General features: G+C 32.4%; 1 protein-coding gene across 1 annotated transcript; it reads right to left on the reverse strand.

Annotated features, from left to right (window-relative positions):
• Positions 1 to 3,531: 3,531 nt before the first annotated feature.
• Positions 3,532 to 13,064, reverse strand: LOC115883677 (protein CREG1-like). Its single transcript, XM_030902058.1, has 6 exons — positions 12,816 to 13,064; positions 12,294 to 12,420; positions 12,076 to 12,230; positions 8,118 to 8,237; positions 7,977 to 8,058; positions 3,532 to 3,876 (listed from the first exon to the last, which is right to left on the reverse strand). Exons 1-6 carry the CDS (start codon positions 12,834 to 12,836, stop codon positions 3,701 to 3,703), a joined length of 681 nt encoding a protein of 226 aa, XP_030757918.1. The 5' UTR covers positions 12,837 to 13,064; the 3' UTR covers positions 3,532 to 3,700.
• Positions 13,065 to 15,472: the final 2,408 nt, after the last annotated feature.

Consider the following 15,472-nt stretch of genomic DNA (forward strand, 5'->3'; position numbering starts at 1 on the left):
GAATCGATTGACATATCATATGTCAACTTTTGACATTTTGGCATAGGGTTTGGTTTGGTTTGGTTTGGTTTGGTTTGGTTTGGACATATGACATATCATATGTCAACTTTTGACATTTTGGCATAGGGTTTATTTGAAATTGTAACATGCGGTTCATAACGACAATTTGACTCAAAATACCAAGTCTGTGGTATCAAATTATTCGTAAAAAAATGCTTTTTCCAAATATGCTAATGAGCTACCCTCGTTCCATTTGAAAACAATGAGATATTATTAAAAATACGATTTGGGCATCTTTTAACCGGCCAGGACAAGACACTAAAAACATTAGACGATCAAATATATTTTTCCAAGGCTCCTTGGAAAAATTAGTGTTTTTAACATAGCCGTGGCACTCTAGATTGAAATTTAAAATAGAATTTGTTTTTGAGTGACGATGTCAAAAATTGACATATGATATGTCATTCGATTCAGTGTCATTTTCTATCGAATAAAGTACAAAAATACCGAGGATGCCATTTAAAAACCAAAAGTTGTAGCCAAGTGACCGAAAACAGTTGAATACGTTAATCAATCCCAATTTATGTCATATACTAAAATACCAAATCTGGTTATTTTATCTGAAAAAATAAAAAAGTTATAGGGGTGAGCCACTTTTGGGACGCACACGGTATAACTTGCTAGATGTTATCCATTTGTAGTTGGTAAAAATCAAAAGATGTTGTGCAACACTGCTATTGTAACATGAAACAATGCGTCCAGACTTGCTAAATTTCTAATTTAGCCGCTCATATTTTCAGGGACGTGCGCGACAGAATCGTTATTAGTGTGGTGAGCTTTGTTTATTTACTGGTTAATAATATACCGTATGGTCAATAATAACGTCCGTATGATCGAAAAAAAAACTGTGTCCAGTCGGCCTCTCGTCCACTTGGCTTGGACATGACGATCGATGATATTCCCCATATAATTTTCCATATAAAATGACAGCAATCTTCATTTCATAGCCGTCGCTGACGAATTTTTTTTTTTCGATCGTATGGTTCGTATATTATTAATGGAGTAGAGCCAAGAGCAGACTTGTCAACTAATTAAGTTGTATATAGATCATACAGTGTTATGGGATATCCGTAGTCCCTCATTTAAAGTGAAATAAGAAAAGCATGATGCATGGTTAAAAATTGCAAAAAGTATGTATTTGGAAAAAAAAAGTTGAGAAAAAAATGCGTTGTCTAATAGGCCAGTTCCAGAGGGAACAAAAGAAATGCAAATCAGGTACTGGTTTAGATAAAGTGGACAATTCAAAATGGTTTGCTTTTAAGTTATTAATGTTTTTAAAGACAGAAACACATCACCAGAAACAGCCGCGGCAGGTATTGAAAACGTAAGCAAATTGAGTTCAACTATATCTAGATCTTGCTTATAGGCTATGGCGGACTCAAACCCGTTTTTTTCTCGATTTTCTTTCTCTTTCTTCAAAAAAAAATTACGCACGCCGCTGCTGCGAGCTGAACCTCTTTCTTGCCAAAACGATTCATGTTTACAAAAAATATAATGTGGACGGCTCCCGGTATTTTAACATGTGATATGTAGCTTGTTAAATAGCAATGTTATATAACATGTTACTAAATGTGGATCCTCCTTAATAAACGAATGCAACCAAAAAGAGACAACCTGTATAATTCAACACATTTTCACACCTTCGACAAAAATACGTTGCCACCATAACGTAAAAATGTGACGAACGTTAAGAGCACTCTCAACCAACCGAATATCCCCTTTCTTTGCCATCCGAACATGCTGCTAAAACCCAGTGCACGTTTGACAAAAGTCAACAAACAAGCGAAAGAATATTGGTCTGGCCCTTTGGGAAATCTCGCTTATTTGTCTTAGAAAGTTAGTCTTATTTTTAGTGTAGTTTGTCACGAAATAATCGGTCCCAACCGTTAAAAGAACCGAAAAAAAAAGAAAGGAAGATATTCGTTAAAGAAATAAAGAAAATTTCAAACCCAAAAGACACCGCTTTAAGTTTATGAGATATAATTTACTAAACTTTTTCTACCTTATAGATACTGGCCGTAAATGTCTTCGTTACCACTACTCAATTCATTCATTCATTTAACAATAAAAAACAAAGCTAATAAAGACGTGTTAAGAGTCCATTTCACTAGTCCGAAAAAGTAGCAAAATAAGCGTTCAGCATTTAACGTTTTATGGAAAACTGGCTAAGTATTTTTACACAAACAGCGGCGGATACAGAGGGGGGCCCATGGGGCCCGGGCCCCATCTAAAATCTGTAAATTGAGTTAAATCTTAAGCTTTTGGGTTAAAAATGGCGCCCTAAAAAGCACATTCTACATTACTTTTTGTTTTGGGCCCCCCCTAAAATAAATTTCTGTATCCGCCCCTGTACACAAATGAAGAAGGAAATTAAAGATAAAGGATTTAAAAAAAAACGAAACCTGTATAAAACTATACCTATACTATATATTATGAAACTATACCTGTATTGTAGCAGATTTTTAGACAACTTCTTTATTTTTAACATTATGATGGTCAAACATCAGCAAAATATTCCTTATGTTTGGACTAAATTTTCTCGAAAATAAAGACATAATTTAAAATTTCGTTACAATACGGAAATAGATTGAAGTTTTGTGATTACAGTGATATATAATTTATATGATTTTGTAACAAATTACCCGCTATTGTATGACAAATGCTGAAGCTCTGCAAATCCTAATCAAGCCTTAATCAAAGCACGTGTGTTTGGAATTTTGGGTGTGGCTTAACACGACAGGATCGGGCTAAGCCATAGCCAGATTTATGGATTATAATATATATTTTCTTCGGCTATATACCCGCTTTAGCCGACCCCCGAGCACGACCCGATCAGTACAGCGTAATAGACAAAAACAATAATGTATGACAACATATCAGAAAGAAAATGAAATTAAAACAAAATTAGATTTAACAATAAGTATATTTTGTGATATACATATAGTTTGTATATTTATTGGGATAGTGTATTTTGTGATATGTAATGTAAATATATTTTGTGTAGTGATATAATACAGGCAAACGGACAAATATTTTAGAGGTAGTATATTTCGACCCCAGAAACACGTCTATTAGGTTTAAATTATTTTGATACGAAATTTTTTTTTCATATTTTTTAAAAAACATAATTTTTTAATAATATGGCAACATAGCTAGTAGATTAAATTTACAAGAAAGAAAATCCAGAAAGATCCAGTGGTTCGAAGCAAGGTAACGCACTGCAAGAAATTGTATGATTATTTCATATTAAGTTAAGTCGCCCGACGCCACTGGCCCTTCGGCTATGTTCGGCAAATCGGCCGCTATCTTTTGGCTGCTAAGTTCACATCAGTTCAAATTTAAGTAAAGAATCTTTTTTTTCAAATTTTCAAAGTAAAATAACTCGGTTATATTGGACTTATTTGAAAAAGGGTAAAGAGAAAATATGTTTCTTTTCTCGAGATCTACCAGCCCTGAAAATATTTGCACTTATTTAAGACTCACCAATATATATTGCGATAAATAATAATATATAGTATAAATATAATAGTGTCCAACACAATTAAGCGATATCCTTAGACAATTACGCCAGAATGGACGCCCGTTCTAACATTTCACGCGCCACAATGGTCCGCACGTTATCGCTAGAGGTCGCCTGTCATCACATGTCATCGCTAATGTGTTCCACTGATACCCTTCGCAAGTGCGAATCGTAATTGATGGCGTCAGTATAGTTCGGATTGAAATAATCGCTCAGGCTGACGTATATGATGCCGCCGAAGGAGGCCAGCACGCAGATTTGCTCCATGTCAATTTTGGCTACGTAGAAGTTGTGATCTGAACAAAAATAAGTCAGTATATTAGTGTACGAGGGTAGGGTTTTTTTATATTTTGCGTATAGAGGTAGATAAAAAAACAGCGAATTTTAAAGAATGTCATAAACTGTCAAATGTCCTGAACCCTGTAAATTAAACTCTGGAAACCCAGTATATTAAAAGCAATGACTAAAGAATACAAGGACAAATAAGACCCGAGAGCAAATTGCTACCATACCACCAAGCAGTACCGTGGCACATATTTTTCTTAACTTAGCTGCTTGAAGAGATATTTATATTTTTTATAAATGTTTTGACTACGCCTATGGTGCATGCAGTAGTATCATACTAATTAATTACGAAAAAAATGTATTAAAATGTTAGCAAAAGGTACAAAACTAGTATCGACTAGTGCTGCACAAGAGTCTTGAAAAAGTCTTGCAAGATCAAGACTCTTGCAAGAAAGTCAAGACAAGACTTTCAAAATTTCTTGTCTTGAATTTCAAGACAAGACAAAACATTAATATGCAAGAAATTTCAAGAGTCTTGCAAGATTTCTTGAATTCTAGATGTCTTGAAAGTTAGAAATGTTTTATTTTTTAAGTTTTTCACATAGATGCATAGGTAAAAGGTTTATTATTGTATTTGTTTTGACTATTCTATCACAATTTTATATTGTAATTTAGAAATAAAGTTTATTATTAGTGATAATTAGGTCTTTGCGCAAGTTATGCTGGGTTTATACAACATTTACATAGTCGTAATCACAATCATAGTCATAATCATAAAAGTTAAACTATCCACTTCTTATAAACCTGTTGACATCTACCACGAACTTAGCCTTTAATTATGTTACTCAACTTTTTTAAAAATTAAAAATAATTTAAAAAAACACATTTTTTGAATAAAACGTTTACATGAATTTCTCTCAATAAATTTTATAGACTTGGTTATCAAACCGTGTTCCTGTAGTACTTAAATATCTACAAATTTTCTAAAAATATAATATTAACTAAAAACACAACAAAATAATATTAACTAAACAAAACTAGAAAACGTTATTTTTACCACATCACAAGCAAATAAAAATTAAAATGTAGCCAAGAGACATAATTCAAGATTTCTCTGGGGGTGCCCAGCAGTATCTGGGGGGGCCCGGCACACCCGGGCACCACTGTAGTTACGCCAATGCCAGTGTTTTAGAGTTGAAAATGAAATAAAACAAAGTTGAGGCAACTAATGGTGGGTTCGTGGAGCACGCTATTTGCGTAATTTGGTACTACTTTTCATGCACGAAATTGCTCCGCGAACAAAAAGTAGTATCAAATAGCGCAGATAGTACACTCAAGCATGACCTTTCCGTACACTCTGTGTCCAAACTTTTCCAACCAATCTTCCATAATAAAAAATAAAATAAATACCATAAAAAATAAATGCTAGTCCAATAATACGAAATAATAACCCAAAATCCATCAAATCGAACTTAAGCTTAGTTATTCTTATTCAGCTTTTATTTGATAAGTTGACGTAGTTCGTTTGCGGTCCGTTAACATTTTTTTTGCTACAATTAGCATCGTTGTTGTTCATTTTTCCGTATTATATTTTGTATGCGACGCTTTCTATGAAATAAAGTACAGAAATATTATTACATTTTTGTTAGAATGTAAAATTTTTCAAGACAAGAAATTTCAAGAGTCTTGCAAGACAAGACAAGACTTTGCCATTCAAGAAATCTGCAAGACAAGACTTTGAAAATGTCTTGTCTTGAATTTCAAGACAAGACAAGAAATTGATTTTCAAGACAAGAATTCTTGTCTTGTGCAACACTAGTATCGACGTATAACACATATCAAGTACATATCATATCAGAATAATAATGATCGAATTCAATAAGAAAACTAAAAAAACGCTAAAAAGGTGGAGTGTGGAGTGGACTGTTTATTTACCTATGATAACGTAACTCCTGGCTCTTTTTTATCTCTGAGGCTATTACGCTTAAAAGCTGAACAACTAATCACCACTGTAATAATGTTTATACAAAGTTCACTACACACAAACTATGAAAAATCACTAAAATTGTCGCTGATGCCTCATTCGTTACAACCAAAAAAATGGCGTCTAATGTCACAAATTCGGCTGCAGCTCGTATATGGCCGTTACATGTCCTTGTATTCTTTAGTCATTGATTATAGTATAGTCTGTGAAACGAATAACTTTGAATTTGACTGTTTCCGCGGGATTTTCTAGTGTTAATTTTATTAGGTTAGCAACTTGCGGCCATGCTGACGCAATGCCGTCTCTAATAGAACAGCCTCAGAGCGAGATTTATGACGTCACACTAGTTAGATACTACGGATTAATAAATATGTTGTAGAATACATGGAAAACATAATTATTTCTCGTATTTGTGGTTTGTATTTTAGAAATGATATAGTGAAATATACATAATATACAGTATAAATACAATATATTTTACCTATTTATAGTAATAAATACTTTGGCAAATAAACTATGAACCATACAAATGCAGCAAATGTTTACAATATGCAAACAATAATTAATAGGTACATAAGATAATGGGTAAAATGTAAAATATATTTTAAATTTTGGGGTTTGAAAATCGATCTAATTTAACAAAAAACATTCAATATCTACTAATAATGATGTATTATTATTTGCATTCACAAAATTTATATATATATTTTTTTTGTAAGTATCAATGTTCGAAAAACTATATTTGCAAATAATACAATATCATAGAAAAAAAGGCGTCAGCGATGGCTATGAAATAAAGATCGCTGTCATTTTATATGTAAAATTATTCTAAAATTTTTGGTTTTCTTGGGATTTAGGTTAGGGAAAAACGCTGATTAAGTTTTCATTTGGTTTTTCATTATTTTTTTTTGGTTTAATAATAAAACATTTCGGCTAATATTATAGCCTTCATCGGTGTTGTCATATGAAAAAAATAGTGTCAAATATAGTCCAAAAAATTACATATAAAATATTCACAACCTAACCTAACACCACATAATGTTTACTGCAATTAATAAACTAATATAAACTTGTCAAAATATGAAAGATAACAATGTCAAAAAATGACCACATATTTTTTAAAATTATTATTCCTAACACTAAAACTATCTAAACTGACTATGGAGTACGATTTGTGTGTACGATTTCAGCCATTATTATTTCAGCCATTCAGATATTATGTATATTTCATGTAAACTATATCGTTTTTAAAATACGAACCAAAAATACGAGGAATAATTATGTTTTCCATGTATTCTACAACATATATATTAATCCGTAGTATTTAACTAGCGTGACGTCATAAATCTCGCTCCGAGGCTCTTCTATTAGAGACGGCATTGGTCTGATATTTAGAAATGTCAAAAGGTGATATGACACTTTACTTTTGACAATTATGACATTTTGTGTTGATTTTTGCAAGAAGAGGAAGAACTGTCACTTATTTTATTATTTTGCTTTTCTATTTCACGAAAGTAAAAAGAGTTACCTATCTGATTCGTTCAGGCATTCAATTTAAAGAATATCAGTAACTTTTTTGACAGAAGGATTTTATATTTGCCATGTTGGTAAAAAATAACGGTCAAAATTCAAAGTTATTCATTTTATAGACTATAACAAGCATTGGCGTAACTACAAGGGGGACCGGGGTGGCGTGTCCACCCCTGGTCCTGTCCCCAGTGAAAATTGAATTTTTGAATTGAAAATTTGAACTAAATTATGCCTAAATATTAATTTTTATTTGCTTGTGATGTAGCAAAAAGTACTTTTTCTAATTTTGTTAAGTTAATATTACTTTGTTATTGTGTTCAAAAAATGTATGTTTGCTTGTATGCTTTTAATTTTTTACAAAATTTGTAGGTCTTGAGTTGATAACTAAGTATATCAAATTTATTGAGAGAGAAATACATGTAAACGTTTTATTGAAAAAATGTGCTTAATATTATCATTCTTCATTCTTTAAATGTCAAAAGCGCTAGCCCCCCACTCTGGATAGGCCTCTGTTCCCCCCTTTCCCCCGGATGAATTGCTAGTTACCCTAATGCTAACAAGTAACAAAGTATAAAAAAATATCTGCGAAACCGTTACCTTGAGGCCATGAACTCATCTCGGGATGTCTTTCAAACAAAGATTGGTTAGCAAACGCAAACTCTGAATCTGATTCTGGCAACTGTAAATAAAAAAAAACATTTCAAAAATTTAACAGAGTTTTATAAGTTCAAAAAATACCTTTACAAACTTTCCTGTGATCATAACTTTAGGGCATCTAGGATCTTGAGGATCATACTCGTTTCCAGAACAAAAGTCTCCTTCAGCCAAGGATGTCATAATTGTAACACTATTATTGTTCTACGAATAAAACAAAAAACATATAAATTGATTCTTTAATAATGCAGGTAGTAGTAATTCATTAATCAACTAGATAATAAATAAATGTAAAACTTCGTATCTCCATTAATATACCATACTTATCCACTAAGCAAAAAAATGATGATAAGTACAATCCATTTAAAAAGTACTATATCTTTATTCTAAAAATATATTTGGGTCACTCTGTATATCTAAGAAAAAAAGAGAAAAACATTGCAAATGTTTCTATTGTTAAAATAATAAATTATAACTGAATCGAACATTATCCAATTTATAACTTTCTATTTCTGATCACTATGACATATATTGGCGAATTGCCGTACTAGCAAAGTAACAGAAAATACCGTATGATCGAATAAAAACGGCGTCAACGATGGCTATGAAATGAAGATCGCTGTCATTTTATATGTAAAATTATATGGGAAATGTCATCGATCGTCATTTCTAAGCCAACTGGACGCTGTTTTTTTTCGATCATACGGTAGAATTCTCTAAATCAAAAATACGTTTCTTCTTATCAAAACTTCGTATACAGGGTGGTCCGAACTGTATTCCGGAAACTTTGGCAGCATATTCTGCAGATAAAAATAAGTAAAAAAGTTCGTATAAATGTATGTCCTGAAATGCTTAGTTTCGGAGATATAGGGTGTTGAAGTTTCATTTTTATTTCGATTTTTTTTAATAATTTCTGAAGTAACGTCAATACTTGGATGAAAATTTTGATGTCATTATGACTCCACTTGTAGAGGGCGCCATCTACCTATTAAAGTTTGAAGTAAACTACTGAGTAAAAAATATTCATTTGCGACGTTTTTTACGTAAAAAAAGTCTCTTGGTAAAAATCGCTAGGAGTAATAGTTTTCGAGATATTTGGAATCGAAATTATCAATGCCTGTCATCATTGACATACATGTTGACTAAATAGTTATTAGACTGAAATTATTTATTTTAAATGTTTTTGTGCCAAAAGTTCAACAGAAACTATTTTATCATCGTTTTTTCGAAGAAAAATTTATTATTAATTTAAAAAAATAAAAAGTTCGCAAATTATTAATTTTAATCAAATATCTATCTACTCGACATGTTTATTTTTTGTTAATAATGACATGTATTGACTGATCCCATTTTAAATATCTTGAGAACGGTTGCTCATAGCGATTTTTACTAAGAGACATTTTACGTAAAAAATAACGGAAATGTATATTTTTTAACTTAGTAGTTTTATACAGGTACGGACGAAAAGTTATTACAGGTGGCAGGTGGCGCCTCCTACAAAGAGGAGTCATATTGACATCAAAATCAAATTTCTCACGTCGAAAAACTCCCAGACACCAATTTTCATCCAAACATTGGTGTTACTTCAGAAATTATTTGGAAAAAATCGAAATAAAAATGAAACTTCTACACCCTGTATCTCCGAAACTAAAGATTTTAGGACATACATTTATACGAACTTTTTTACATATTTTTATCTGCAGAATATGCAGCCGAAGTTTCCGGAATACAGTTCGGACCACCCCCCAAGTAACATTTGGACGTTATCTAACGTCGGGTATACGTCGCGTTCAATAAACCCGACGTTGGGTACCAACGTCGGTTCGACCACCTGACGAGCCTTATTTGCACCTAAATGGGGAATACAGATTCGGGTCGCCTCGACGTCGGTATCTGACCTAATAGGGAATGTAATTCTACCAATTACCAACGTCATATTACGTTGGATTTTAGTCACTTAAAATTCGTCGCTAAGCACTTACGTTACTTTTGGTTTCATATTCGCTACCAAGAATACATAAAAACCTAACCAAACTACCTAATTACAAATGGATTCATAATCACTCCTCGAATATAACTATAAGTGCCTATCTAATTTCGTATTATAGTAATTCTGAATCATTAATCCAGACATCAGTTTTGTCAACGGAAGTCACTTTCTTGATATATTTGATTAAAATACTCCGGAAAACAACGAGCGCTTTCAAAATTAGGTAGATTTATGAAATAAAAATATCTATAAAAAAGTAACTCACAATTTTTTTTTTATTTTCTAGCTGGTTTAATCATAAAACTGTACTGTGGTTCCCCCCAAACTCAACCTTATCGATATTATTCTACTAGAAATCGAAATGTTAATATAAATTTTAAAAACAAAAAACGATTTTAAAATGGCTGACAATCGGATACGTGTTAAGAATGGCGGATTTCTGAGTCCGACTTAATATGAACTACCAATATACCAATTCCGACCGGGTCTCCAACATTAGTCGTCTCACACGACCGAAGTCATCAAACCGGAAGACCGGCAATCGTATTATGACGTATATAATTCCAACGTACGCCACGTAACCTCACTTTGTTTATCAGTGATTTGTGGATTTGTGCAACTATATTTTAGTTTTTGTTTTCTCCTTAAAAAAAATGGGCAGCCACTTTTTTAAGCCTAACCTCACATGTCAGAGGAGGATGGGGTCTGCTGATTTCCTAAGCTAAAAAATGAAATTAAGATGCACCAGTGTAATGCAGCATCTCTTCCGGATAAAAAGCATTTATGGGTGGAGGCAAGACATCACTACTACTATTATTATTTTACAAAAGCCTCGACCTCTTTCTGTAAAATGTAGATGAATGTCTAAATGCCTTTTTAGTGTTTTTTAGGCATAATAAAAAAAACACATAAAAAGTTTTTGTTTACAAAAACTTTTTATTAGGTTATGTTCATGATGTTCATTAGGTCGCAAATGCTACTTAATGGGTTGTATTTACGGACGTAAATAGAGATACGTAAATTAGGTTATAAATATGAACATAAAATATAACAAAATATAATTGGACGTTAGTTTAGGGATTATCAGTGAGACGTATCCTATTCGGACAACGGATAGACGTCGGGCTAGTTCAAGTATATGTACGTCGTGCAAGCCAACGTGGGAACGACCTTGGGTAATTAATAAAAATGGTACGTTGTTATTTTGTACGTCGACAGATCGTTGGATTTGCCGACTCGGATCCAACGACGTCGCTTTTAATAGGAAAGCGACGTCACAGGTCGTATCACCAGCACCCGACCTAAATTTGCACAAAGTCTGACGTCGCTTCAGGTCAGATTTAGTTCAAAGTCAGATAGATGCTACTTGGGCCTGTATACAGGGTGTTCCAATATTCCGTGGGCATAGAACTACTACGTATTTTTGGAATCAAAATAAGTCCATTGAACACAATTTACCTCTATACAAAAGTGCTTCGTTTGTCCGTTAGAAGGCATCAAACTTTAAAAAAATAATCATGTTTTTTCAGATACTTTAAGAACAGTTATTCCGATGTGAATAAGATTTTGGGTGTCTATGTTTTGCTTGGGTGTCTAAGTGCTTTAACATTTGACTTCGACAAAAATCAAGAAAAACTACGGGAAGGGTAAAAACTAAATAGTTCTATGTCGAAATATTGGGACACCCTATTATGACACCAGATGATACATTGCAATTAAAATTTACATTTAAAATTAATTTAGTAAAATATTGTTTAATATATTTACAAAATATAGTGAAAATAGTGAATAAACAATTAGAATATTGATATTGAAATATATCTACAGAAACAATACGCCAATGATTACCTCATGCATCACTATGTAAAATATATAGGTAATTTAATTTATTTTTACTAAAATATACTAAATTAAGTTCAATATGGAGAATAACTATAGTTATAACGATTGTTTATCTTTTGATTATTATTCAAATAGGGAAGATAAATTACTGCTTGCTGTAAACAAAATACTTGTAACACTAAAATAATGTCTACGAAAAGTTAAACTTACCTCTAAATCTTTACTAGATACATCCATGCCTGTCATATAAAAATATGGAATACCAGTTGAATTATCAACAGGTCCATCGCAGAATGATTTTAAACTTACAAATGGATATCCTAAGATGGAATTTTGGGTAGAGATCGTTGCTACAGATGCCCAATCTTAAAAAAAACACGAATTTGAATAATAATTGTTAGATTTATACTTAGTTAAAAAGTGGTTACCAGTGTTATGAACAATGTATCTAGCCATCAACGGTGTGTTATCCGGTGATGGTGGATCCGAACTATCTATTTTATCTATGGCATTTCCAGAAATTAACAAGAAACATGATAGAAGTGTTAATTTTATCTAAAAATATATTTTTAAGCTTATTTGTTATATAATAATAATATATAATAGCTCCCGTATATAGCGTTTAACGCCTTGGGAGTAGCAAGGTACAGCTTGCCATACTAGAGCCGTTCGGTATACAAGGAAGGTAATGTGGCTCGCACTACGCTTCAACCGTCTATCATTACCTTAGGATTGTAAATCCCAAGTACTCATTTAAGGCTGAGTCGACCTAAGTACCCAAACTATTTTTATTTTAATAAAAATAGTCGGCTGATGCAATGCCGGGTGTGGGAATCGAACCCACTACCTTGAGATTGGTAGACGAGAGCCGGTACCTCTATATAACGCCACCGGGCACCTTATTTGTTATAAAAAATTAAAATATTGGTGAGAAACAAAAAGAAACTTACCAAGAAAATGTCCCTTTTCATTTTGATTTCAACGCTTCAGTCAATAATGAGATTATTTTTAAATTCTTTGTTGATAAGTTTTGAATTTGATTTAAACGATTAGATCAGTTTCTCTGATGATCCAAAACTGAACAATATGAAAACAGTGCTTAAACTTATAGTTTATTATTAGTGATATAAGTGCTATAATAGGTTAAACCACATCAACCACAAATATTATCTTATATCTACTACGTGCACGATTAATAGAGTACCTATTTGTTCATTCAATCTATACGTGTGTTAAATTAGCACAACTACTTTAAAAAAATGTATAAAATTATGTGGAACAATTGCTGTAAATTAGCCGTATATTTCCCTGAAAACGAAAAATTTGCCGCTCTTCGCTAAGTAGGTTAAGAGTCTATTACGTTGTACTTTCGGGTTGCTCTCAGAGGTAGGGTAAAGCGATTGTGTGGCCAAAGGAAAAATATATTTTTAGAAATCTGCCTAAGGCTTAGCCCGATCCTGTCGTGTTAATACACACCCAAAATTTTGCTTTGATTAAGGCTTGATTAAGGTTTGCAGAGCTTCAGCATTTTCCATAAAATAGCGATAAATTTGTTACAAAACCATATAAATTATATATCAGTGTAATCACAAAACTTCAATCTATTTCCGCATTGTAACGAAATTTTAAATTTTGTCTTTATTTTCGAGAAAATTTAGTCCAAACATAAGGAATATTTTGTTGATGTTTGACCATCAAAATCTTAAAAATAAAGAAGTTGTCTAAAAATGTGCTACAATACGAATCTAGTATAATCCTTTTCTTTAATTTCCTTCTCCATTTGTGTAAAAATACCTAGCCAGTTTTACATAAAACGTTAAATGCCGAACGCTTATTTTGCTACTTTTTCGGACTAGTGAAATGGACTCTTAAATGAATAAATAAAAAAATAAAAAATATTTATTTCAAATAAGTTTACAATAATTCGAAAATATCAAAAATAGATGCACAATGAATTCTTAGAATTTATGTGTGTGCACACATATTCAATGATCTTTAACAAAAATGTGTGGAATTACCCTAAGTTAGTCAGTAACAAAAATCAATAACAATCCAAACAACAAGCCTAATAATATATTATTTCAGTTTATGATTTCTAAAATATTTTCATTAAGATTCATTAACCAAACATGTAAAGATTTTTTTATCCTAGCAATTTTTTTATTATTTAAATGTAATGGAAGAGCATTATATATTCTGGGAGCTGTGAATAGCAGGCTTCTTTGAACCGCTACAAAGTTAATAGTTTGAGTTATCAACAATTCATTTGAAACAGATCGGGTTGAATATGAATGATTTGCAGGGACCTTAGGTATCTTATTCGTGCTTAAGAGACGGGCAACACTTTTAATGTATAATTTGTGTAGATTAAGGACGTTTGCTTCTAGAAATAAATGATCACTTGAGAAACGTTTGTCTTTAAATAACGCAGTTTTTAAAATTCTTTTTTGTGTAATTTCTAGAGGTTGTATAGTCTGTCTAGTCGCACCGCCCCAGACACTCAAGCCATATGTTAAAATAGATTCAATCAGGGATCTATATACTCTGATAATACAATCTTTGGTTAAACTCTGCCTTAAAGTATAAAATTTGTATAATAATTTCCTAAGTTTGTCACATACATAATTTGTGTGACAATCCCACCTAAGTGATAATCACACCCAAATACTTAGCACTTTTCACTGATTTTATAATAAGATCACAGTTACACTTTTGATGGTCAGCACAATCTGACTTATGTATTCTAATAGATTTCTGCGTATCCGGCATACCAGCTTTAGTCATAGAATAGCAGATAAAATTTGATTTTTCATTATTTAAAGATAATAAGCTATAATCAAAAGATTCCTTAATTAAACTAATCAAAGTTTCAGCTTTTTTATACGTTTCATGCCATGTTTTTTCTTGGATTAAGAGCACACTGTCGTCAGCGTAGCAAACAGCACTGCCGTTGGGTAGAATGTCAAATAATATTCCATCTATGTATAGAATAAAAAGGACCCGACCAAGCACCGTGCCCTGTGGCACACCACACCCCACCGGAGAAAGATCACTCAGTGAATCGCCAACCCTCACCTGCTGCATTCTGTTTTCCAAGTAGGATTTAAAGAAATTAAGAGGCAGCCCTCGAATTCCTTTATGAGAGAGTCTCTCCAGGAGGATGTGATGCGGCACAGTGTCGAAGGCCCTCGCCAGCTCCAAGAATACAGTTATGCATTTATTATTATTATTAAAACTCTCCACAATGCTGTTTGCCACCCTGACCAGAGCATCCTCTGTACCAATTCCCCTTCTAAAACCAAATTGATTTTTATTAATTAAGTTATTTTTGTGTAAAAAATCATTAAGCCTTGAATCAATGCACTTTTCTATTACTTTACCAATATTGTGAATGAGAGCGATAGGTCTGTAGTTCTGCACCGAGTCACGTGAGCCAGACTTGTATAAAGGAATAATAACGGTTTTTTTTAGAACATCGGGAAAAATGCCAGTAACGAATATTAGATTGGTAAGATAAACCAGTGGTTTAATAAAGTATCTACAATAAGTTTTTATGTTCAAGTTAGAGATGCTATTTCCCATATTTGTCTTTGTATTTTTTAAGGAA

The sequence above is a fragment of the Sitophilus oryzae genome, unplaced genomic scaffold (genome assembly GCF_002938485.1).
Source record: "Sitophilus oryzae breed Bouriz unplaced genomic scaffold, Soryzae_2.0 scaffold_1974_pilon_pilon, whole genome shotgun sequence".
NCBI lineage: Eukaryota > Metazoa > Arthropoda > Insecta > Coleoptera > Curculionidae > Sitophilus > Sitophilus oryzae.